General features: G+C 40.2%; 1 protein-coding gene across 1 annotated transcript in view; it reads right to left on the reverse strand.

The window, feature by feature from the left end:
• ctnnd2a (catenin (cadherin-associated protein), delta 2a) overlaps positions 1-27,557 on the reverse strand; it is a 124,277-nt gene that overhangs the window by 63,814 nt on the left and 32,906 nt on the right. The window contains 11 exon segments of the mRNA XM_037279440.1: positions 801-933; positions 1,381-1,489; positions 1,639-1,855; positions 2,710-2,764; positions 6,343-6,393; positions 6,395-6,476; positions 6,478-6,513; positions 9,107-9,215; positions 9,310-9,344; positions 21,988-22,075; positions 22,078-22,099. Of these exon segments, the coding sequence (XP_037135335.1) occupies positions 801-933; positions 1,381-1,489; positions 1,639-1,855; positions 2,710-2,764; positions 6,343-6,393; positions 6,395-6,476; positions 6,478-6,513; positions 9,107-9,215; positions 9,310-9,344; positions 21,988-22,075; positions 22,078-22,099 (937 nt within the window).

A 27,557-nucleotide genomic window follows, 5' to 3' on the forward strand; every position in this document is an offset into this window, starting at 1 on the left:
TGTAGAGTGTAGTTTGCTCCCAAAACATTTTGCAGGGTATCATGTGGACGTAAATCTCAAGAAACTAAGCACAACACGCCGACGGTGTCGTTCACAGATCAGTTAATTCTATCGACTTAAACGCAGCACTTGACCTTTTTCAGAATGGCTGAGCGAGGCACTGATATGCAGCAAAGAGGGTCCTTCATAACCCAGGTGCTTAAATAACACTAGGCCTACACACTGTCGTACACACACAGTAGTATTGATATCCGTATAGATTTTCCCACAAGCAACCCAAAGAATGCTTTCGCTGGAGATGCAAGTTTTCATTGATAGCTCTTCCGAGTGAACTCCAAATATGTTTGACTCATATCCATAATATGAACATTGAGCAAGAACAACAATCTGAATTACGTTTTGTTAATGAAGTAGTTAAAAAACGGATTTAATTTGCAAGTTAATATCAAAAATCTGATGCCCGAGGTGAAGCAGCGATATGAGATTTTGTTGAATTTATGGCTGGATAATACTATTTCATATTAATTAAATAACTACCAAGAATTCCTGGGAGGTAAATAAAGTACCTAGCAACCTACCTGCTAATACAATACAGCCCATGCAGATAATAAAAGTTTTATGATGCGAACAGCATGCACTCAGGATTAAGTTATTGCAAATAAAGTTTCCCATTGAGATCAGTTGAACCAAGTTGTTCAAACAGCATCACTGCAAGTGCTGACTTACCAAGCAAGTGCAAATGAGTGGTAAATTTACAGTTGCAATGCCTACTATAACGATTTATGCAACGGGTGTCTCACCTGCTAGACTGCCGGGCCTCTGGAGTGTAGCAGTTGCGTAGAGCTCATGGGAAATCTTGTACTGGTCGGACGCATGGTGAGCTGCGAGCCGTTTGGGAGACAAAGTGGCATAACTGCCGATGCCTGAGCTCATCTGCAATGCCAAGAAGTAGTTCTCAGTCAAATACTGCTAAATAAGCTCAGGGAGTCAGAGAGATTAAGTGCAGAAACGGCTCCAATTACTTCACTCACTCTCTGTTGACAACCAGATGTACGTATATGCATTTTGCTACAATTGGTTCCTGTACTTTTCCATTTGCACACCTTTATTTTTCCATTTGCACGTGGTCAAGTTTCCTAAAGGGGCTTTATGCATGGAAATTGTCACTTTGTGTAAATCACTTGAAAGCACTTAGCATTATATAACTCGGTGAGCTCAAATGCCACACAAAAGTCTCATACGTATTTGCCCATTGTAAACAGGCTTTCAAATTTAGAACAACAGTATAAAAAGCTGCTCTTTGACAGATAATGCTCAATTTTCTACTTCTTAACAGTACATTAAACTGGCAGCCAGAGTATGTCTGAGGGAGGTCTTTACCTGATGAAGGGGTGATGATGATCCTGCCCCTCCACCAGTGGAGTTGGGTGGAGAGGCAAACCTCAGGGGAGAACCTCCACCACCCCCTGTTGTCACGGCAACGTTGGTACTAGGAGACAACAAACGTCATTCATCTGCAAAATCATTTTTTTAAATTATTTTTACCAACCTTTTAAATTTCTTCCCATAGTTTGGGAAACCCAACATAAGGTCGAGATCCCATTTCCCACTGCAATTTATTCCCAGTCACCCGTGTACCTGAATGACTTAGCCAGTCGATTAGCGGGACACTGCTTGCTGGGGGAGGAGGATGAGGAGGAAGGCAAGCGTTGAGTGGTGGAGTACCCCAGAGAATCAGACGCCGATCCCAGGCGTTGGAGTTTATTGGGAGAACCTGGCCCTGAACCGCCTCCCCCGCCACAAAGAGGCGAGTTGACACGCTGGGCAGGTAAGGTGGAGCTGGAGTAATAGATGCCTACAGGACAAAGGAAAGAAAAAAAAAACAATTGACGTTCTAACTATTGCACTGCTGCCATTCCTGTTTCAATAAAGACATCAATAAATTACTGCTAAAACCCAATCCACCATAGACAAACACTCACTAGCCACATCATTAGGCAGGCGCACCTGCTGTCAAGGAAATTCACCACAACAGGCTTCGGTGACAGTAAAAACTGTTTTGATTGACACTGTCAGTGACTTATTAAGCACAGTTTGCAGTGGAAAATATTAGAATTTCATCACACTGTGAACATTTTCTCTCTTCCCCCGCCACAACAATAATCACAGTGTCTCTCTGACAGTGTCAATCCAAACCGAGCATTATTTGCTACATTGCTTTCAATTTATTAGAGCTCATTAGTATGTGCAGGTGATACACAATAAAGCACCCAGACTATAATTTATGTTGAGCGTAGACCTATATTGCACTAGAGTCGTAGCTCATCAGGCATAGGGGACGCCATAGGGTCCCGACTCCAGATAAATGTCAAAAGATGGATGAATAAGATGAGGCTGGATGGCTCGAACATGATTGTATAATGTGTGTCTTCTAATTAAATATAACAGAGAACGTGAGCTGCATCGTTTTGAATGAGCTGCAGAAAAGTTTGGACACCCCCAATGTATAAATTGTCGTAAATCACTTCCACCATCTTCCAAGTATTCTTTTTTTTAAATCTAAGGTGCCGTGCATAACTGTCAGTGTCGTCAAATTTTAGCAACTCGGCAAACTGTCACGGGCCGTCAGCTTGATTCATTAATATCATAAAAGTTATGGCTAATTGACCAGAGGCTCAAAAAAGAGAAGAGGGAGAGGTGAACACTTACCCGACCCTGCCCCACTTTGTGATTGTTGCTGCTGGGCTGCACGGCTTGAAGTCACCTAGGGGGTTGGTGGAAGAAATACAGTGGAGGAAGGATGAATAATTCCATAGCGAGGGGTTGGGGGAGAAATGCAGGGTAAATGAAAGGAGAATGAAAGAGATAAAGAATAGGGAGCATTAATAAACTTTTATGCACAATGACTTCAGTCATATCTTTGCACGAGGAGGTCTGCATGAACCTCGGAGAGAACGTGATGAAATCCCTACAGAACACAGAAGGGGGATTCAAACAGACTCTCGGAAGCAGACGATGAACTCGGAGGAGTTGCTCTGACCGAAATAATCTCTCATTAAGCCTTGTTGTACCACCTACTCAAAGTCGAGTAGACAACTGCAAAGGCTTTGTGTATTAACATATTTAATATCATGTATTGTCACATAAACCCCGTCACTCGTTATTTAAGCCATCAAAGTTAAATGAAGTTGTGATTCAAATCCCTCGGTGTTAAATCCAAATTCATACCAATGTTTTGTTTTAATTGTACTCCAACTGCTTTATCTACCCAACATCCAAATCAAAAGAAGATCAACATATTTCCTCAGCTATTGTGAAGCTGGCTAAAGCCAAGATAAAATGCTAGCCACGAGGTCTATTGTGAGCCGTTTCCCCACAAGAATTTAGTTGGATTCCTGAGTACAAAGTAATGCTTTGCAATTAGAGAACAAATGTTTTCCTTTGTGTCCTGTTCTTTGAAAAACTACAAATGCACGGTTGGAGTCCTCCACGGTGTATCCCATGGGCATGCTCTAATTTTTAGGATCATGTATGTATCATGAAAAATTTTCAATAAAACAACCAGGTTCTTATAATTAGGGCCCATTAGCATTAAACGGCCTATTGGCTTTTGAATGATGCACAATCCATGCGGAATACACATCAAAACCAGTTTTGGCACCATGTTGAGATTTCAACTGCATTTACGAATAAACAAACTTTGAATGCGAGCCAAATATAACTATGAACCGGCTTCTGTGTGCAGAACACACATCGACATCATATTTCTACAAATCGGCATTCAGCAATTGTTTTGTGGCAGGTGGCAACAAATTGTGCTCACTTCTAACATTTGGCACAATTTCTGATTAAATTCTCATGAGAACTTGCTGCCTTGGTCTTCACACACAGCGGTGGGAGGGAGAGGACATATGCCAGTGCTCGGCTGAGCCTCGCAGCCTTATGTTGATACTTAAAGCTGTAAAGGTGATCCAGATACATTATTACTCACCCGAGCAGCTAGAATAGACCATCACGCAAGCACACAGTCACCTTGAAGCAGCACTGGTGTCATTTCACTTTGCCTTGCAAAACAAAATAACACAAAAGAAAAGCTACTTTCTTTCTGGCTCACCTCAATTAATGGCAAGAATAAATTGCATCTAAAAGAGGTGTGTGTGTGTGTGTGTGTGTGTGTGTGTGTATGCACGAAGGGTGTACACATATGCAGAATTTTTGTAACAGTGGAAAAAGGCCATGCCTGCTCAGCAAAACTTTCACTGGATGAAGAAGACAAAATACAAGTTGCATAGCTGAGGGATGAATTAGGACCACAGTCAAAAGGGGGAGGTGTCTCTTCAAAATCTTGTAATCAGATTTTCATGTCATTTAACCAAATTAAATAATATTACAATATAATCATTATTGAAATTATAAAAAAATAATAATACTGTGATAATAAAAATGGAACGCATCACTTTCCATGAATGTAAAACACAGATATTTGAAAGGCTCACAGCTCTGGAACTTCCTCTCATGTCAAATTTGCATATGGTTGGTCAGCCTGTGACTTCAATGACTTGATACATGAGGACTTCTTGGTGGTACAACTTCTGTCAATTGGAGCCCACCTAATTATCATTTCCTTTTAACAGCTTCCGCAGCTGCTCATTATTATTAGCTGAAATCGTCTTATTTTCCATGTAACCTTCATGAATAAATTACAAATTCACATCAAAACAACCTAATGACTTTCCTAATAGAAATAAACATGTTTTTTTTTTATTCTTTCCAAATTGTATAACCAATATTGTATGTTGGGGTGAAATAAGGATATATATAATATACAAAAATTTCAGAGTCAGATATCACATCTTCATCAACATTCACCCAAGGAATACCGTAATTTTCGGACTATAAGTCGCGTTTTTTTTTCATAGTTTGGGTGGGGGGGCGACTTATACTCAGGAGCGACTTATATACATATATATGGGTTTTTTTCACTTTTTTGGGCATTTTATAGCTGGTGCGATTTATACTCCGGTGCGACTTATAGTCCGAAAATTACGGTAATCATGATGGGAACTCATACTAGCTTACAAATCCAATTGCTAGCAAAAATGAAATACGGCACCTAAAAGTGACTTCAATAATGATCTAGGAAAGTTGATCACGTTAAAGGCAGCATTACGACAAATTGATGTGCCATTAGGAAGGCGATGAAATGATTAGCGGGCCAGAGCAAAGTTTCTCCATTGTCTTGGATGTCACCTTTGCAGTGCTATTTCTGCACCTAAAATACTTGAGTAGTTGAGGTGCCATATATGCATGTATTATTAAAGCAAAGCCTCTCAGGGTTAGAAATACCCTGCAGAAGAGCACCGGCTCCTTTCTTTTTTTGCTCCAAATCGACCTAAAATGGCACATGATAAGTCCTCGTGTACACACAATAACAAAAATATCAAAACAATACCCGAGTCAGGCTCTTCCAAGAGAAAGACAGCACATGTCAATAAAAGCATGCACGTAGTGGACATGCCTGTAGGGCGCACCTGCCCAATCGAGCTGCAGCGGTAGCTTGTGAAAAAGTCAATTCATGACCCTCTCTGACAGCTCTGGCCCAATTACACTGACAAGGCCAAAACATGAGAGGCGATTACACATAGAGCCATAGAAACACACAGAACAATGGTGGGACAAGAAGGAGGTGAAGAAAGAAGCACTCCCACGGCACAAATATGACAATAAATAATATGGAATCATGTCATCTTCAAAACCCTGGAAACCTAAAAAAATAATAACTTAAGGCCCAAATACTGCAGTTATTAATGACCAGCAGGCATTTGAGCGTCTGTTTGCGACGCCCCTGGTGGGCGAAATAAGCACTTTTATAGCCATCATGCATCACCTTGGAAATGTTGACGTGATGAATTACTCTTCATTAACACACTGCTGTGATATGATGTGGATTCCACGCATCTTTATTTCTCAGGTCCTCATAAACACAACACTCACTGGGGTGCTTTTGATTGCTCTTAATTGTGTGTGTGTGTGTGTGTGTGTGTGGTTGAACAGCTTATTACGCGTCTCCTTAATAACAGCTTTAACCATGTTGGAAATGCCAGCTCTGAACCTCTTCATTAATGCATGACGGGAACGCACGAGATGCGTTGCGATGTTTGATGCGGAATAAAAGCCAGCAAAAGATGAAGAGTGACGAGAGCTACCATAAAAACATCTTGTCGTAAAACTCGATGCAGGATGTTCAAATGAATCCGTCAAGTGCTCTAAACTACTAAAAAAGTAAACAGCAAGTTAAAATGATGATGTGTTTTGACTGCTCAGGTTTTCAGCATCTCCTACCTGGTTATAGCTGTGCACGGCTCCTCCAACCTGCCCGCTGCGCTGAGGAGATTGCTGCGGAGATGTTGTCGCTAAGGGCGAGGGTCTGGTTGCTATGGTAGCTGGCAGAGTACTGGAGCGAAGCCTCCGGGGTGAGTGAGCTGCAAGGAACTCTGGGAGAGGAGCGCCGGTCTACGGACACACACGGGAGTCGGTTGGGTGGGGGGTTGAGTTTGTCATGCGATGCGAGCGTGCGTGTATGCATGTATGTAAGGAGAGAAAAGACAGGGAGAGATTCAAAGAGTAGCCGGGGATGAAGGGGGAGTGATTGAGAGGCAAAGAGTGAAATGGGGAAGCGAGGGAGAGAGAGAAAGGGAGAGAGAGCACAATTTAGAGCAGATCGTGCAGCAGTGCAGCACTCAGTGAGTTGGAGATGGCATACATAATTTATTAGCAGAGGGAAAAAGAAACAGAGAACATGGAAGGAGGAGGAGGAGGACGGCTGAAAAGAAGTTGTATTCGACAGAACAACTCCATACGTTTCCTCGCTGAAACGTGTTGGAAGTTACCTGGCGCCTTCCACTTGAATAAACCTCCATTTGAACTCTTTGCACAATGCACGGATGTTAGACTTTGGCGAGGAATCGAGAATAAGCAACTTTTTTGAAGCTACTTTTACTCACTTTGTGCCCCGGGCTCCTCGGTAGTCTCAATTATTTGATAATTCCTTTAGACTAACAATTCTAAAACATTAATAAAAGTAAAAAAATCATACTCTGCTTTATTTTTAAGGCACACTAACAAACTAAAACCAAAAACAAACACATCGACAATTCACCTGCATGACCTATTTTTCTATAGTAAACAAATTGAATGAAAATTCTGCTTTACTCCACACAAGTATTTTTAACATTTTGCTTACCTAACTGAATCAAATGACTGGCCAGCGAGTGGATTTGAAAATGCGAGTGGGATTAAATAGGTCACCGTTATCAAACCTCTCAATAGCCAGTGGTGTGGATGAGTGCATTTGTGTTGATATCACATTGTGTTTTATTCAAGGGCAGTTAGGTCTGTGACTTGTGCTCCCATTTCTCATCTCTATTTCATAAGTGACTATTTTTACTCCTTTGCTGTCTCTTTGCATTTCTGACAAAAGACTGATATGCCTGTGATGTGCCTAATTACAGCTCTCATGGTGGATGCACCACATTAATGAAATGATTAAAGACAAAAAAAGGGCTAACACGGTGGTGCAGTGCTTAGCTCAGAATACACAGGACGTTTTGGTAAAATAGGTTCTCATAAATATTTAGAAGGAAATTGTACAATTATTCTTTTTTTAATTAGAGTCCTTTTTTGTTTGAAATCCATTCTGAATTATTCTAAAGCTTCGCCTTGGTACACAGGTACTCAAGAGTTCATTTGCCTCTCCAAATCAACTCCAGAATCAATGAACCATGACCACAATACGAAACAAACAATGAATACAAGTCCCTCTTCAAGCCTACCATGAGCGTGTAGTACCCCAGAAAAACAATGTAGTCTTATTTCTCAGTCTCTATCATCCGACGACTTTCTCCCCGAAAACCGAGTTCAACCTCCTCGGCTTCTTGCCTTCACAAAACACTTGTCTTATCCCATCCCCATGCAATCCCTTGCTTGTCATGAATTATTAACCACGACTTTGTGTGAATCGGAGCTCCGAAACCGTCAAAGAGAGCTTTGTTGTTACCCGTGTGAAGAAAAATATATGTACAGTGTACATGTTTGTTCCAAAATTCCTGCAAAGTGGGTTGGCGATGGGTAGTTTGGAGCCCAGTTGTGGAACTGAAGGTGAATGTGTGTGTGTGTGACTTGCATTTAGGATTAATAGTGTGTGTGTGTGTTTGCATGCGCTTATCATTGCATTCTAACGCTACGAAATGAAACGTGTGTGTGATTAAAGATATCTAAGATAACTATGAATAGACACATGGAGAAAATGTGACATTTTTTTTCTTCTTCCATCATACCACACGATGAATTGAATTCATCAGCACCCACACATGGAGCGAGATGCTTGCGGGATATGTGCATTTGAAGAACAGCAGGAGCATCACAATGGGAGCTATCACAAAAGCATTCTCTTTCACAAAGCAGTATTTCCACCAAGCATATGTTTCAAATCTGCTCTCGCTACATTGCGTGTACTTACACTTTCTTATCGGAATAAACCAGAAATGAAAATATGTCACACCAAGCTGTACCCTCTGCTATCATTACCAAATTAGCATAAGTGCTCGCGAATAGGAAGTCGAGTTCCACAGAATATCTATGGTGTATTTTAAAGTTTCGAGCTCACAACATTGCGGTTTCTTCTTTTGACCAAATCAAACATTTGAAGCTAAAGCGCAAGTGCTTCTTGTTTTTCCTAATTCTGCAAAAATGCCTTATCATAGTGGAAATGTGAAAACCACTTATCGATAAGGAGACCTTGATCTTTTAAATTTTACGCAATTTAGGATTTAAAAAAAAAAATGAAACAATGTTTGTTATCTACAAATGAACTATTTGAGAGTAAATACAAAAAGTAAAAATTCAAATGAGTTCTCTAGTGTTTTTTGGCTCGAACTGTGCTTTGTTTTGGTTTGCAGGTTTGCTTTGCGGAATGTCAAGAGAGCAACATGGGAAATAATTAAAGTTCAATCAGGCTCTTTTTAAATTCACTCTTATTATCTGAAAACAAACACACACACACAGAAATCCTTGGGGATGCACAAACAACATTTTGTCGATAACACACTCACTTTCCACACCATCAAGGATTCCTGACTCCTGGAGGGAACGGATGCAGGAATCCACCAACTCCAAACCTGTGGTCAACTCATCCTCAATATCCTTTTGTCCATCCGCTGAGAAAGTACAACACAATCAATGATACTTTGAATCAAACAAAGAGCAGCAAATGTAAAAGAAAAAAGTGGTGAAGCGGTAAATGTTAGTTACCTTGAGCGTTCCAACGAAACTGTTCATCAGCCGAGCTGCAAGAAAAGCATAAACATGACTTTGTTATAAAGAGAAGCAGAAATTCATGTCTGGTGCAGAGTCCTTAGAAATCCAGGATTATTTATTCATCATAAAAAGGATGAAATCTTTGAATATAAACATGAATACTGTGAGAGGAAAATGCAGACGAGTAAATTTTCCATTTAAATCATCATTAGCTATGATACATTAGCAGACAATCCGCCATTTTAGTTCCCAGACCGATGAAAATGTTTGAATAACCAAATGTATTTCACTGTATATGCTACAATTGTAAGTTCATATGTCATTTATTTTTCTATATAACCTATAATAATGACTTGCATTACTTTATAAAAAGTAAGTCATTAGTAACAGATGGATTAAGCAGTAAGAAAACAAGCAAGAAAAAACTATCTCGAGAGTTGAGACAAGGCTGACAAACACGAAAGTACAGCAGCATCATTCTACTTTGCCCGCTCGGAATACCGCAACACTTGAACCCCAACAGGCTGCCACTTTCTTAAATAGGAATCCAGTTATGAAGAGACGCTTTACATAACTGCACACTTACTACATTTCACAACGCACTCTGCTAATCTAATCAAACATCACAACTAAAACTACACATTTATATTTGAATTGAATTTATGTCGTTGTGAGGTCTGGTAAAATGTGTGTACTATGTCACAAGCAAAGCTTCTTTCCTTCACTTTTAGAAAAAAATGTTTTGAGAATGTGGCACCAGCACAAAAAAACACATGAAAAGACAAAATGCAGATAACCTTGGAGAATCTGAAGGCGGCGAGCAACATAAAATAGATGCGTTACAACACTCTGCAGCGAGCACAGTAGGCTGGAAAAAAAAATGCATCTCAAAAACTTTTAGTCAGAACTTCTTTAAAACAATGCAGCGTGTTCAGAATCTCAGCACCCACGCCCTTCATAAGTCGTTAAATGTCATATGTGACATGCCAAGGTCAGTTGTAGTGTAAACAGAAGCTGCAAGGCTTTCTGCATCATGTGCCGACCTTGCTGAATTAGCAGGATGGATGGCTGTGGACATGCTAGCTTGAACCCGACTTTTCCGGCTGAGAGGAAGCACCACCGCCCCCGTCACGCTCTCGGCTGCGCTTAAAATAAATACAGTAACATTTGGTCCATGTATGTACAGTGGTTGATATATACTCTATTTAATGCATATCTACTATCAATATTATATTATTATTCACATGGACAATTTGAAGTATTCAAATATGTATTATGCTTATACCTGATCCATACACAGCACATATTGGTACATCATAATTCATCATTATCATTGGCAATAATATACTGTATTTCCCTCTTTCAGTTACTGTGTACAAATATTACTGTAGCACAAATCTGTTTGTCTATATGTATTAATCACCATAAAGCTACTGCAAAATGTTCCTTTTTTATAGATGTAAGTTCCTTTTAATTCCTCTTAAACGCTGCATTTATCTTTATTTGTATTGTATTGGTTGTGCATACATTATTAATACAAATACATTAGAATACATCTTTCTTTATATACAATTTTCACAACAGCTGTAGCTGTAACAAAGTGCTTTAATGAATATGAAATCGTAATACAATAGAACACATGACATCAGGTGTGACTATTGCCGCTGTGACAATTTAATTTCCTTAAAGCAAACTGTGTTTTATTTTTCATGCCTTTTTATGAGGAAGATTATTTATTTCAATATTGTATCATATTGTATCTGCCGTTACAACATTAAATTCGACAAACTCAGTTTTAGGGTTCAGAAGCATTGGTTCATTTGTAGATCTGTCTGTTTGTGACAATACCCACCCACTGTTGGTTGCCATAACAACCATCATCAATGCTTCATCATTGTCAGCATGACAGGGTGACATGATAACTACAACCTGCCAGCTTGTCTTTTGTGCGACGTATGTGTGTATCTGCGTGTGTGTTACCTTTTGTTTGTATCAAACCTGTGTGACTTTGCGCGAGATAAAAGGTACGTTCGGGATGGTTAAGTACAAAAGCATTGTCGTACAACAGAGACGTGTTGTGTCCATGTCGACGTGCAAACTATTGCTACTTTTTTTTGTGCTGCAGAACTTTGCTCCCAGTAAGCCTTAAGACAAACTTTTATGAGTTTTGACAGCTCAAATGGTCAGGCTGGAAAAGAAGCCAACTTGTCAAAGTCTTGACTGAAACTACCTTCAATGCACGAGTGACAGCTGCAACAAAAAGCGACATTTCCACACACACGCACAAAAGAAAAGAAACAATGGAGCTTAGTGCTGAAAAATTCTGTTGAGATATATGCAGAGTGCAGCTGCATCTCGCAGGCGAGCCTTTGTCAAGCACCTCACAAACTTCTAGTTGTTTGGTATTAATACAACGTTATGCTAAGCGTGTATTGCATTGTGACCATTAAATCTTAATATAAACAATGTGAGAGAGAACATATTGGGCAATGAGCCACATGCTGCTTCACCGATTCTGAAGTACATTACAGTATCACCTGATCTCATGTAGCAGGCTGTTCTGGTAAATTTGTATTACGATATGATAGAACTCCAAGAGGCTAAAGACTTAGCGACTTCCTGTAATTTGTAATGATTAATATATTCAAATTAATGACGGACATATTCATAAAGTGGTTATCTATTAAGATTTGGTGCTCATCCAAATAGTGTTCATATTGTTTGGCAAGTTGATCACTTGGCTTGCAAGTCTAAGGCTGCATTTTCCTACTGGCACCAACCCAGCACTAGAGAAAAACAATTTTCAGACTTTTTTTTTCCCACTTTTTCTATTTTTGAGCCTTTTTAGTCATTTCCAATTGTGTTTGGGATGAGGCAGCAGAAGAAAAAAAAACAGCTAAGGTCTTCAAAATCACAAGATTCAATTGCAATGCTTGGGCCATGCTATTCCGAATGGATTTTTTTTTGCCTCTGTGAACCTTACCATATGCACTGTTTAAATTATGCATGCGTGGTAGCACAAGCAAGCTGGAGCTCCTTTTCTCGCAATTGCTTTATTACAAGGTGATGCAAACCGAAAATAATAATATGGGATACATGCATTTGTGGATCCATTGAGGCCAATTCAACTGGACACAATTCACTAAATAGTCTTAGTATTAGCAGTACACATTTGCATATGAACTGGAAGAGTACAGTGCTGCCCAACACAAACGGAAATTAAAGTCCAAACAATGAATCATTGTTTGCCAAAAGTACTCTGACTCGATCCAAAAAACTGTGGAAATTTAGAATAGTGCTGAGTTTAAGTTTGGATATTTCATTTATGTTTTAAAGGAGTTGTTTGTCAGGAAAAACATTGTCTTGCCAGTCTTAAAGCAGAAAATTAAACGTATTAGCTGTCAACATGGCACACCCACTGAGTAATACAGAAAACAGAAAGCAAGGGCTCAACAATCTTGTCATCAGTGTTCGTCGGACAGGCTACCCGTGGGAGTCACCTATGACTGATTGTCAATCTCCATTTTCGACATGGAGCAATCCTTCAGCGGACTGGAGAGTATATGGAATGTGACGACCATGTTGTGAAGAAGGGAAGGGTATCTATCGTTCACTTTCAATTCAATACTTTTATAAAGAACTTCCTGCTGGTTGCATGTGACCTATTCAAAACCTTTGTCAAGATCATGGATATTGAATTAGGTACGCCTGTTCTCACTCTCCAAAATACATGGCAAGCTGTGAAGCGCTCATGCGCACCACTCACTTTGATGCGACCACGGTCAGGCTTCACAGTCGAGAGCAGCGGTTTGATGTCTTGGTGGATCCCAAGGTTTAGGGGCCGAGGGCAGCCTAAATCACTCAAGCCGCTGGGGGATAATCTAACGTATGATTTAGAGGGAATCACTATCAGTACTTTGCTTCAGAGGAAGACCATTACAGTGGCAAAGTGTTTGATGGATGGATGGATGTGCCTGAAGAAGACCCTCTTCATGACCCCTTTGGTTTTTGTGAACGCTATGGTAGCTCCACATTGATGTCACGGTTAAAGGTCACATATGAATTTAGTAGGAAACTGTTCAAATGTTACTCGATATAATGCCACTTTTTTTTCTTCGATATTTTTCCATAATATGGACATCAATAATATATGTTTTGAGTCATATCATCAATTAATAAATCACCGGGTGTAATTTATTTCTGAATGTCTTTGCTATACATGGTAAATTCCCTACTGTGCAACTTTTTATAGGTCAAACTTAAAAACAAAACATGACACAATCTCAAAAACCCGATAGGTGAGAAAAAACTCATTAAAAAAAATCTGCGTCCAAAAACATTTAGGGACACATAGAAGTAAAATTAAATGTTGCTTTTGACCAGGGTTAAATTCACTATATATATAACACTACAGCTCGTTTTTCCCCCACACCTTCATATTCTATGCAATTTATCCTCATTAAGGTTGTGGATAACTGGAGCCCATCCCTAATGACTTCAGGAGCTAGGCTGTTATACCCTGAACTAGCTGCTTGAGAAATATGATTTTTGTGAGAGGAGCAGAGGGAGAAGAAAGAACTGAATTCCTCTCTGTGAGACAGACGTGCTAAAGATGCGTAAAAAAAAAAGAGAGAGAGAGATATCGGTACCTTAATCTTGTGTGCACGCTGCCGCTCAACAGGTAACATTTGGAATCCCAACAGAGCAAATGAATGGATGTACCACTATTATCAAATCCATCACTCAAGCCATCAAAAGACTTACTCAATAAGAAACAATAATACTGTCATTCACTGTTAACCTATTACTTCATGCTTCCCATTTTTCCAGTGCAACTACTGGCTTGACAGCAAATGTTCACAACATTGGAGACACAATCACATTGCGGACCGCCAAACACACTCAGTGGAGGTGTGTGTAGGTGTTAAAATTTGATTAAAGCTACACACATATGATTGCATGGATACAGTATGTGGGAATATATTGCGAGCCGTATGAAGTTGATGGAATGAGAAGGATCGGATGTGACAGGCAATGAAACCGTGAGACAGGAGCTTTTAATTAAGTAGTGAGAGAGACTGGCTGGTCGAGCTATCCATAGTATATCATCCGTCTAGACTACAATGACTCAACAACTTCATCTAAAACCCAGAGGGCGCACACACATGCTGCAGCTACCTGGGTAGGGTGAGGCTGATTTTTCTGTCTCTCTGCTAAGAGCTGGACTCACCCACAAAATATGTTTGCAAATAATCATATCTAGATTCATACAAGGCCAGAGCAGATGTTTGTTTTTTCCCCCAAACTTGTAACCTGAAGGCTCCAATGTCAACAAAGCATGATAAACAGAAGCTTTAACATCTTGCTTCCTCTGATCTATGTTTTCGCACTCACCTCAGCAAGCGGAGAGACCAGTTCAGGTCACCACAGCACCAAATCACTCATCATGGGACAATCTAAACCACATAGCCTTCGCTGCCCCCCCCGGGGTTGGCCAAGGACATCGGGAAATCATGATGGCAAAATTGTTCTCTTAGAACAATTATGATTAGCAGGTAGAGAGGTTTGCCAGACGATAAAATGCACAGAACTAATATATTACGTATGAATCAATTGACTTGTAGGTAAATAAATATATGATGTGCATTTTATTTTAGTATTGTAACAATTATTATAATGCGACTGGGCTACTAATTGCAACAGTGATAAATCCGGAGATGGCCCTAAGTCACTACGAGGAGTGTAATCACAGCATGCAGTTATGGCCTTTGGGAGGACTCTGGCCCGATGTTCAACCCATGGCTCAAAGGAATAAAGATGCTGACTTTATCATCTTAATCTACACTCTTTACTATCTTGCTAGCCCGGATATGATTCTTCGTCAGGCAATAAAATAGAGAGGATACACCATTTTATTTTCAATGCATTCATCTTATAAATAATTTGTCTTGTCTTTTGATTTGATTTTATTTCACGTGTTAGGATCCCTGCAGGGAATCAGAGGTAATCGTGCTGGATAAAACGTCAGGGTCCAGGGCAAATGTTTTTCCGTCTATTTCGGTCTTCTTTTCTATGCTTATAGTTATTAGACTTTCAAATTAAGGGAGAAACTGTAGAACTGTAGGGTTACAGACAAAGTTACAGTATAACTTCCAAAATTGAACAAAATCAGATTTTCTGGATGGAATTGATACATTTTGTGCAATGTAAATATTTCATTCATTGATCAGCCAAGCTCAGTACATTTAATTTCTGGTTCTGTGATAACTATCATACTTTTGTTTTACTCTGCGGTGGCATCACAAAAGACGACCAGGGGTATTTTTCTTCTCCAAAGCATCTCTAGCACTTATTTCTCTCTAATAAAACCGTTTCTAATCCGCTTTTCAATAATCCGGTTGTAAACTTTTCGCTCAGCCGCAGATGATGAAAATGTCACTGTATGCATCCAGCCACAAAAATACAAGCGAGAATTGCTTTTAAACACATAGTTTAAAAGCTTCCTGATCTTGTGTGAGAAACAAGCATTTCCTCAGATTATTTCCATATAATGCACAATAAAGGACTTTTCCAAACAATACACAAGCACCAAAGGAGTTAAGTCGATGATGCCCATACACGTTATGATATGAGGTTAACATAAATAAATAAATAAATGGACGCTATTATTATACATCTCTGGCACATTTATCAACCTGGTTTGGATCAACACAGTGGTCTGCAGGGCAAACCAACATATTGCTACTATGCAAAAAAAAAAACCCTGATCAATTATGTTGCTGCTTTGTACCAGCGTGCTAAAGTTGGTGAATAGCCATCAGGTGCCGTCTTGTATAATTTACGAGCGGAAATTACTTTTTAAACAATTTGGCTAATGGCATTCCACCAAGTGTGTACTTTTTGCACTCTTTTCAATTTTTGCTATTCACTGTCAATGTTTTGCTTGCAGTGTTCCTCTCACTTTTCTACGTCTGCCTCTCTGGCATCCAACTATGGTGCTTCTTATCTATTTGCACCAATATCTGGTGTTGGAGGAAGATAAGCATTCATTTGCATGTTTAATGAACCAAGCCTCCCCCCCTCCAAATTGCCCTCAGAGTGGGGGGACACACATGCAAAGCACAAACACACACTCACAATGCTACTGTTGCCCTAAAGGCCTCTATCTCCTTTGCCGCTGACATGGAGTCACCAGCTGCTGACTCTGACAGAAATAAACACAGCCCATTTATCAGGCTTCAGTCACAACTTGAATGACAGACAGATGAACATTTGGCAAAGCACGTCATATCAAAACAACGCTGACATCATTTGACAATCTTGGAAAGAACCCAATTCATCTACCCCAACAAAGATCGGGCGGAAAACGCAACTAAGAAATTGAGCCGGATTATTTCTGTGCTTTTAGGTGGAGAAATCATTCATTTTCAGTGTAGCAGATGGCTATCAGATTAGTGGCCTAAGCGTTAAAGATTATTGTCATGAAACAATTAGAAACTTTAAATGTTATACTATACATATATTGGACGCATATAAAAATGTCCCCAAATTATAACTGTTTATAAATCTTTACTTGGCAAATAGCCAAACCCTGCATCCAAAATCCAATCACATATTTCAGTGCATTCTTGCTAGCGAGGTGCAGAAAAATCTCTAGGTGCTCCTCTGCATCGATGAGGTGTCTCGGTTAGGATGGCTTCGGGTTTCAGGCACGTTCCACAGGGAGGAGGCCCCGGGGATAACCCGAGCTGGGTGAGGGGGACGTCTGGGCTTCCCTGTTTGGGCTATTGTCCCCATGACCTGACCTTGATTAAGACGAGGACAATGGAGGGACAGATGGAAAAAAAATACTGCCCATAACATTATTGCTACTATTGCTACACTTGCTCTAATATTAATATTAACAACATTATTCATAGCAACGGCTGATAACAACAATGCTACAAATAATAAAAATAACCATATTAAATCTAAAAATAAAACTGACAATAATAATAATAAATATTTATATTGTTTTTAACCAATGGAATGATCTCAAAGCACAAAGATGTAATTCACGAGACAAATAGATCAAAGTGTGCGAGGAAACAAGAAAGATAGACACAGACAGAACGATAGACAGTGGTCCCGGCAGTCGGGTGAGAGATGTGCCCACCTGCCACCATTTTTCTCTCCTCCCCTGCTGGAAATGTATCATCAGTCATTAGGAGGGAGCGTGACTCCTGCTATCATCATTCACACATACACGTATACACACACATACACATTCATACAAATGCCAGCATGGGGCATATTTTAAGGTGCAAGTCTATGGCCTATAATTTGAGTTCTCTCTATGCAGCGTTTTGCTGAGCTTATAAAACCGCCTGCAGCTAATGGTGTGATGGATCCCTCTATTATCACCCAAGTTGAGAGAGGAGAGTGAGCTATAGTGAGATAAAGGAATCTAATTGGATAGTATTTTAGTCTTGGCAAAAAATAGGAAAGTGACCAGGGACAGAAAAAGGAGCATGTAAAAAGCGCTAAAATGATAACCGCAGGTTCAAATCGGAATATTGTCGGTATGCACTACATTAAATCAGAAATGAACTCATTTAGTCCAGTTCATATACGTTTGACCTTTTCTGTATTTCTTCTGTTTGAAGAGTATGCTTTGATTGCACTGGGAGAAAGAAGGACGGCAAGTAATAGTGTTAGTGTTACAGCATTGTTAAAACAACAAATCTTATGATGATGACCTTTGCACAGAACTAGCCTCGCTCTGCCAAATCCACTGACTGACAGGATGATCGCTCCCATAGGGCAAACAGGAACGAGACAGGAACAACACAAATATTTCTCAAGCAAATCTTTTTTGCCGCTTCTTGACAAAAAAAATAACACAAATTGTTGCCATTGCCTTGTGTCTATTGTGTTGTCTTCCAAATCAAATTGCGGCAAACTACGACTTTGTAAAATGTGTCGCGAAAGGGACTTTTGATGCATAGTTTGATGGCACTTCCTCATTTGAATAACGAATCCCCCAGCACACGTGTGCACGCAGACTACTAACTAATTTGGATTTCCCTTTTTTTTTTTTTTTTTTTTTCACACAACAGCACAAACATTCATGAATACAATCCATCACTTTTTTACCTTCCATGACCTTGCCTCAGGGGAGTTTGAAGATGTGTAAACTAAAAGCTGTTATAGCCTGAGGACATGAACTTTACACCTCACACTTCTCAGTATCACATCTTCTTGTGACTTTGAGCCTTGATGCTTTGAAAAGTAACGTATCCTTCGCAAAGTTCCCATGACTGGTTATTAAGATGCCTTCGATTTCCTTTCTGTCACTTCTTCCACAATGATAAATTATAGAAACTTTTATTACCCTGCATGAAATTCAAGCAGTCAGCAGTCAGGCACAACTTTTTAGAAAGGATACAGGTTATGTAAAAATGTGCAAAAAAGAGAATCATCACTGTTTTTCTTTAGTATTTTTGGTTCTGTTTTCTGTATTTGTGTCTGCAGCTAAAACCTAAGGGGAGCCTAAAGCCAGAATCTGTCTGTTGACAGTATTGAGCAAATCCACATGCTATGACCCTCAAGCATATAAATAAATGACAGGATGATGCACATACGTACGTACGTACGTACCACTGTGACATGCCCAAAGCAGTCAAATATTTAGTAGGCAAAGTTACAATACAAATGTACTTCCGAATAAACAAGTCCATACATGACAATATGTTTTATTATTATTATTTTTAATTTGTTTACCGATTACCATGCCAATAATAACATCTGTTCATCGAATGATCCAAAATACGGTTGTGAAAGGCAAATGGACTCAACAAAAGCAGAGGAGACATCCTGCAGACTTTGAATGAATAATACATAAGAAACCCATACTGTCAGAGACACTTGTGGTCGGGTCTTTGAGGATGAAACAGGTATAGAACGATATGTACATATCAAACAATCTAGTAAGATTTAAAAATAAAGGCAATGAATGGGAGAGCCTAGAGAGCCATTGGTCAGAGGACAACATGAAGGAGAAAATGAGAGAAGAAAAGGAGAAGAAGCAAGAACTAAAGAGCAAAAAAAAATACTAATAATAAATCAATGAAGCCATTCTGTGGTGCTGCCATGGGTTAATGAAAGCTATCTATTAGCTTTTCTCATTCCTTTTCTTTTTTCTCCATTTCCTCCGCTACCTCTGTGCAGCGTTACCACCCTCAGCATGGAAAACTGTTGTCTGTCTATCTCTCCCCCTCTGAGACCAAAGTTACATCAAGAAAAAAGCAAGCCCACTCACATTAGATGCACTCCTTTACTAATCTCCAGTATTACGTATGTGTTCAATCTTATTGGCGAGGAACACAGCGGACAGGTTATCCCTGGAGTATAAAGTACAGTATATCATCTTTTGCAAGTTTCCATTCTTAGCTTAATATGGATTCACATAAAAAAAAAAGACATTTGAGTATTTTTGGCTCACGTCGATTCTTTAACAAAGTTTTCTCTAAATCAGTTCAGTCGTTTTTTGCCCAGACCAGGTAAGCATCAAAGAGAGTTGAAAGCATTTATTCCTCAGTGAAGTCATGCAGGCCAATCTTTGCACCATTTGCGCTTTTATCTTTTTGGGGGCATTTCCAACTGAGCTAAATCAACTGTGAGTTATGTGATTGAGCTTTTTTTTTTTTTTTAGAAAAAAAGAGGCCCAGAGCTACACAGCCAGTCAAGCACACGCAAGACAGCAGGAGCAAGGAGTTTCCCCAACGGCTGCCACTTCCGACTAATGTTAGAAATATGATAAATTAGCCCCTGTTTGGTGTCACACACTTGCGTGAGCCCATATCCTTTCTATACGCAGATGTGTGTTTCCTTGCTGTACGGTGCTGCTGTGTTGCACGCCAGCAGATCAGTGTGAACAGATGTTCGCAGGGCTGGTCCCACAACAGCGCCGCCGTGCACAATAGTCTTTCAACTCAACTATTCTGTAGAGGAGTCCAAGGAGATTCCTGAATTGTTTGACTGAAGACATCGACTGACGAGAACACACACATTTATTTTGACTAAAAAGAGAGAAAGACAACCCCACATCAATCTAACTTGCATCTCTCTAACTCACTTGAGTGTCAAATGAATACTCGGGTCTAGTTTTAAGCTATTTAAACTTTAAAACCCTGAAGAAAAAAAAAGTATAAGTTGACTCAGCAAAGTTGTTAACAATTCTGTCAAATTTGAATGATTACAAAACAGAAAATTAGGCCCCCAATTTATGAAAATCAAGCTGTTTTCTCTGCTCTCAAACACTCAATCAAAAACCCCAACTCAGCATCACATGCATGCACTGTGTAAATGATGACACTATGTATATGATATGATACCATGTAAAGTCACATTAGCAGGCTCAGCTTGAGCTTTCAGTCTATCTGGTTAAAAGAAAATATTTGTATCTTTAGATGCAATCTGTCAAGGAGTGTCTACTGAAGTACAGGAAAATGAGTATAGATGTTACAGAAAGGTTAGCAGCATTTCACCAAGAGCTATTCGACTGCCTCTGATCATTCACAGTCATATCATAGACCACTCTTATCTAACTTAGTGCTGGGAACAATCGGAATAAAAGGATAACGTCAATCAAGGCAGTGAGACGAAATAAAGCCGGACAAATTCACACATGATGCGCAGACAGGGATGTCAAACGCACATCACACGTACAAGTTAACGCGCATTGACAAGTTTAAGTGCAACGCGGGGATCAACGTTGACTCAGCGGCATAATGAGCTCCCAGCGGGCATAAGCGCATCTAATCCTCTAGATCTGGTGTGATTACCACAGGATGACGCAACCATGAGACAGCAGACAGGCTAGTGCTGCCCCCCCCAAACACACACACAGGTTGTTCATGTAGACATTATCTAAAGCATCAGGCAAATGTGTTCCATGCCACAAGTTGAGAAAGTTTACCATTCAACAGAATTGTTTTGGTTTCAAACTATTTTTTTTCAACAGCGGTTAAAAAACAGTTCCAAAGTTTTGGGGTTTTTTTTCCGCAGGGCGTCTTTCTTTGGACCCCTTTCAGGCTTGCGTACATGTACAATAAGTTGCTGCAGGGAGTCAGAGGAACGTTGCCTTCATATGAATGTTGGCACTTTGACTTTGCACAAGAGGCGAAAACAAAAACACACACCCAAAGAACACTCTGAGAAGTAAACAAGTTAAATCCAACCTGATTCACAATGTGGATTTTTCTAGTTCCGAGGAAGGTGATTTAATGTGAGCAGATGGCAAGCACGATAGTCTGAATGTTAGCATTAAACTGCCTCATTAGCATGTAGGTCACACTTATCTGCTCATCCATTTTCTGACTCGCCTCAACTGCATCGTCGGAAAAGAAGTTCAACAGCAGAAAGTTTGGTGGACTTCATATGGTAATTTAAGATGGTGAAGCTCAAAACTAAACCCTCCACGAGAACTTAGGAAAGCGATAACACACGGTACTATGGAAATCAGCTTTGTTGCCAAATGACCTTTTTCACTGGCATAAGGCAAAAATGGGTCAACACAATAGAAAAGCAATCGATTGATTGGCAAGCATTCTGTAATTTGTTGATAGCAGAGGCACCAAAAACAGACAGGCAACACATGCAAAAGAAAAAAAGGCTTTTTTTTTTGGTCACCTGATGCTGCTCATGCTGCCAGCCTCCGATCCCAGCTTGCATCTCTCTAGCTGGGTGGCAACGATCTGACGCTCGGCCTCAAGTTCCGGGTCAGGCGCTCAAACTGCAGCTCCTGCAGAAGGGCACGGTAAAGACGTGGACGTTAAACAAAGCACAGAGAGTAAGAGTTGCTGTAGACTGCAAGGGAACGTTGAGGAAAGGAAAAGGACACTGTGTTAGGTCGACACTCCTCAATGGAAATGTGCAAGGAATGGGCTGAAATGTTAGAGCCCACTTGAAATAAGGCTCAATAGCCAATTACGTCGGAAAGAACAACAACAAATGGCACCGATAATTACACAGAGTCCAAATAATGGGCCCTGACTGCAAAGTGTTTCTCCACATTACTCACATTTAACATAATTGTTTACTTTCTTAAATGATTACTCATACTGCTCTGCTTCCATTTAACTGAAAAGTATGTTCTCGTGCAAACTAAGTACAACCTGCGACATGATGTAATGTTTGCCTCCAGTCATGAAGACAGCAATGCAACGTCTGAAATTAGGTGTCATCATTTTATTTTGCTGCCATGTTAGAGTAGGTGGAAGAAGCTGTGATTGGTTGGAAAATAGTCCAGATGCAAAAAATAGCTTGTTCATCCCTTTGTTGACTTTGTCACTTGCATAGCTGGAGAGCTCCTTTTGAAAATGCATGAATTAGTCTAATGAAGACATTTGTGGAATTCTTCCATGGGTTGTTCTATCCCCACATGGATGTATCATTTGAGAATTGGCTTTATTATTTAGTGCATACTTTATTTAGAATGTAGTGCCACATAACAAAGACGCAGTTTTCTGTAAGGGAGCTGATCAAAACAATGTTATTTAAAGCTATGGATCGTTATGTGTCATGATGTCATCAATCATGGGCTAAAAAAGTGCGAGGCTGGACAAAGACTACAGCTAAACCATTTTAATTGCCACATGTCTCATCTGGACATTTCTGGGTGGGAATATGACAATATGGCCTCCAATGTCATGCCAACGTTGGACCAAACAACACAGACCCATATCATCACACAATATTCTCATACCAGCAGAGAACATATGGTGCAGACCATGGAAGAAACCTCTATATTGTAATTAGGACAATGCGAGTTGATGTGAATTTCGTGCAGCCATTCAGCATGCCGGTTTGAAGGTAGTAAGACCAGCAGCGCTTCACCTTTTGTTCGAAGACTCGTGATGAGATTCATGTGGGTGCAATTCAGAGACGGTAATGGTATATCGGCTTTGCAATTTATAATCCATATGATGCAACTTCTCCCGAAGGTGTCAAGCTTACCTGTTCGGTCTGATAAGTATATTATGCGTACTCTTGGCTACTTTATTTAGTTATAAATAATATAGTAGTAAATAGTTTAGCTGAAATTGGACGCGAACGATCAAATGAGCGCGTGCATATACACATTCTCATTCAAGTGAATTACACATGCGGAGAGGAGAGAGAGAGGAGAGAGAGAGAGAGAGAGATGGAGAGAGGAGGAGAGGAGGAGAGAGAGAGAGAGAGAGAGAGAGAGAGAGAGAGAGAGAGAGAGAGAGAGAGAGAGTTGTAAAGAAAGCGTGCGCTGGTCTGATTGGTTTTCAAAGCCATTTGAAGCGCTGAATGACTTGATCCCCCCCAGTCGCTATCTCAAGTCTCCAAGCTCAATCCCCTCAGCTCCTCAAAATTACAGCACAGTGCAATGCAATTCATCTCCCCCAACATTCTCAGGAAGCACTTACACATCAATATGCACACTTTCTTAGCCCTTTTCTCATGCCTTCCATTAGCACACACGTTTTTTTTGTGTGTTTGCCGCAGCTGCCAAAAAGGAAAACAGCAAGTTGGTTAGCGAGCACTTGCTCACTTGAATTTCCAACAAAACTAACTAGCAGATCCAGTCACCCTAGTTAATTTGAACACAGTGTCTCAAACAGCAAGAAATTACAGAATCATTATTTTATAAAAAAATGCCTCACTTGGCACCTGTGCTCCTTTTTCATCCAAATGCCACAGAGGCAAATCCTCAAGGTGTCAAAATGAAAAAGCCAAAAACAAAAACAGAATTATGGAAATAATGACACAATGCCTCAGGATCCTCTGAGCCTTCTTAGCTATCCCGATAAAACACCTCGGCACTCTGGCAAGTAGGAGATCTGTTTGTGTCATATCAAATGATGAAATTATACATCATCTTCTATGGCACGCCACAATGGTGCGAGGCTAAGAATAAATTTGATTAGTGCATCATATAAGTGTCAAAAATTCCATTTTTTTGGAACAGATTACACACAGCTACGTACGTATATTTATCCATCGTGTTCTGTCTTGTGCTGCAAACTACAGTCTGGACTTTTACAGTTTTGCACAATGTAGAGTACCTGATAACAAGTCCAGCACTTGTTATATCACTTGAGAATGGATTGTGTTTGGGCTCAACATGATTGGAACCAAGCGCAAGATAACATAGCCCTGATATCAGAGCTCTGAATGGGACAAATAGCAGCCCTTCCCTTTCACTTTGTTAGTATAAAACCCCAAAAAAACAAATGTGGCTCTTTCTACACTGGAGACAAATGATCCTGCTCGCCACCATAAAGACGCTGGCTGGTGTCTGCGCTTGATGGTCTCTGTGTGTGTCTGAAGATAAGGCCCAATCATTATAAAGTGGCCTATGGGTAGCTATTAGCGGCGCTGTTTTTGGAAAGGAGACAAAAGGCTATCAAACAGAGCTCTGACCTTCTCTTTGAGACGTGATGCTCCCTCTCTCAACCCTTCTTTCGCCATCCTCAATCAGCATTGGGAAAAATGAGTGGAAGGATGGAGTGCGTGGGGGGGGCGGTATACACGTGAATGTGAGCCGGTGAAAAGGTCGCGCAGCTCTCCTCCATCACCCTCGGTGCATACTGAACACCAGCCAACTCTACGCACGTCACATGTTACTTTTTTCAAGGGGTTCAAATTTCAGAGACATGCCCCCTCCTTTTGGACTTGTCACCATTTTAATGAGTGCAAAGTCAAGCAGGCTGGGTGGGCCAATACCTGCAGGCGAGGACAGTGAGGTGGTGGCTGTGCTGATGAAAGTCACATGAGATGTTGGCCACAGGGATGAAACTTGATGCTGGGCCTTTATATACTCAAGATAAAGAAGAGGTGGGGGGGCATCAAATGACCTCTCTCCCTCAAGTCAGCCTTCTTCTATTTCTCAGCTGATGCACAGCTGTTTTCAAATAAATGTGCACCACCCCAAACAAACAAACCCTTTTGCAAATCCTAATTGAGATTATTATAAACAACTGTGGCCAAATTGCAGCATTAGCCCCAAAACGCTTTTTTAATTAACTGTCATGTTTGATCCATAATAAGAGCCGATAGCATATAAAACATTTCAGCTCTAAACCGGGCCAAGACTTTTTACCACCAAGACTTGTACACTTGGAAAAACATGGATAATAATGAAGCTGAATTCTGTGAGCCGTTTTTAGCATCATCTCAAGAGTTTTGTTGAAAGTAAACAGACTCTGTTACATCGTCAATGTAAACAAATAAGCTTTTATCAGATATAGAAAGCGCGCTCATGAATTACTTTCACCATGTTGAAGAAAAAACCCAACCAGAAGATCCAAACATCCTGACAACATATAAGTAAACTTTCATCATACTTTTAATGAGCCAGAGTCCAATAAACAACCAAGATCAAGCTTTTTTCCTCGAAAAGGGAAAGTGCAAATATCCAGCCTAGGGGAAGCTTTGAGCCCAACCCTCTTCACAGTGGCTCGAATTGAGCAGGTAGATCTGATGTTAAAGCGTCTCACACGCTCCACGATGTCAAATCATCTGAAATGCAAAGAAATCAAGTCCTTCCCGACAGGAAGAGCTAAAAGAGCCCCTTTCAAAAGTAAGCGACTTTGGGCTATGGACAAGACACGCAAAGAGAGAATTTGCAAAAATCCTCGTCGAGGACCCTGTCACTTCTGTTTTGGGGATAGCTGTTGCTTATTTAACTCCGAGGCGCTGTTCCAGAAAACAGCCTCAGAGCACATGTTTGAAATAGATGGCGCTTGGTCACATTTTGAGAGGATGATGTGCTGCTACTCTTTCATGCATCGCCAGTGAAACTCCTTTAAATTCCGAGGACGAGTTTTCTAGCCAATTATAGCATCAATACCTCCACTTTTCCTGTCTGTGTTAAAGAAGAGGTAGCAGACAAAATAGCACAGCTTGCCTCTTTATACAGTACATATCCAGCAATACCGCTTCAGAGTGGTACCCGGTTATTTGTTTTGTTTGACACTACTTTTAGATTCTTCAAATTGGAGTACACCTTTAAAAAAAAGGCAAGAGATCTGAGATGCAAGACTGCTAGCAGCTGGCCCATAACAGTTTCATATGCATTATAAATATTCAACACACAAACACACCAATACGCTGACAGATCTCCCCCTCATTAAATTATTTAGAAGCTCAGTGGGCAAAATGAAAACATCTCTCTTTGTTTCTGACTTGCGTCTGACTTCTCTTATCCATGCTGCTGTCGCCTTTTCTATCGTGTGTCTCGAGGGGGCGGGGCGGGGCGGGGCCGGGTACAATTGCATGCATTTCAGGGCTGTAAACAGGAAACTGCAAGTCTGGCCAAAAAAAAAAAAAAAAAAAAGGAGATATGCATGCAGACTCAGCTTCCTCTGTCTTTATGGTGGCTTTAGTGTCGCTTGTCACATGCAGTAGCCTGTAAAAATGTAAATGCTCCGAGATTAATATACCCTTTGGCATTAAAAGTGGAATGATTTTTTTTGGGGGGGCAATAAAGGCTCAAAGAAAAGGGATTAGGATGCAATTTTCTCAATCTAGAATACAAAATTGGCTGAGAAACACTAAAGCCATTCAACGTGTCTGCTTAGTTTCATCCCATGTAGAATTAATGCATGACAAGTACGTATATGGATAAAATGTGCTCTGGATTGCCATGCAGGAAAATATGAACTCTTCTTTATATTGGTGCAGCAATAGTAAATGCCTTCAATTTTGCCATTCAAAACAAGTCGGGTCAATATTCAATTCATGACATCATATTTGCACATATTAACAAACACGTCTGTAAACAAAAATGACTTCTAAATGGCAGCACCTTAACTTTGCGGCAGCTTTTATTCACATCATTTCCCACATTCATCCATCTCCTAAATGGCTTTTTGCATGTGTGATTGAATCCGTGTTGTTGAGCAGCTTTAATGATTAACTCGTCTGTGATTATCTCTCCCCAGTAACAGATTGTCTGGATCTCACGTACAGATCACGGAACAATCTCAAAATTCTTCCCCTCCGGGAATTCACATGTGGTATATTATGCAGTGATTGGCCATTGTTTCAAATGGACTATTCACTGAGCTGGTTCAATATTAAAAATGGGTGAACAAAAATAACAGGCCACACCATTAGGCTGCTGTTAGCAGTGGTTGAAAATTGCATCACACGGCATAGTGTTTGTATTGTATTTTTCCCCTCATTTAACTCAGACCTCATCATATTCATGAGAGGGTGGTTAGCTT

This window comes from Syngnathus acus, chromosome 20 (assembly GCF_901709675.1).
Source record: "Syngnathus acus chromosome 20, fSynAcu1.2, whole genome shotgun sequence".
In the NCBI taxonomy this organism is placed as follows: Eukaryota; Metazoa; Chordata; class Actinopteri; order Syngnathiformes; family Syngnathidae; genus Syngnathus; species Syngnathus acus.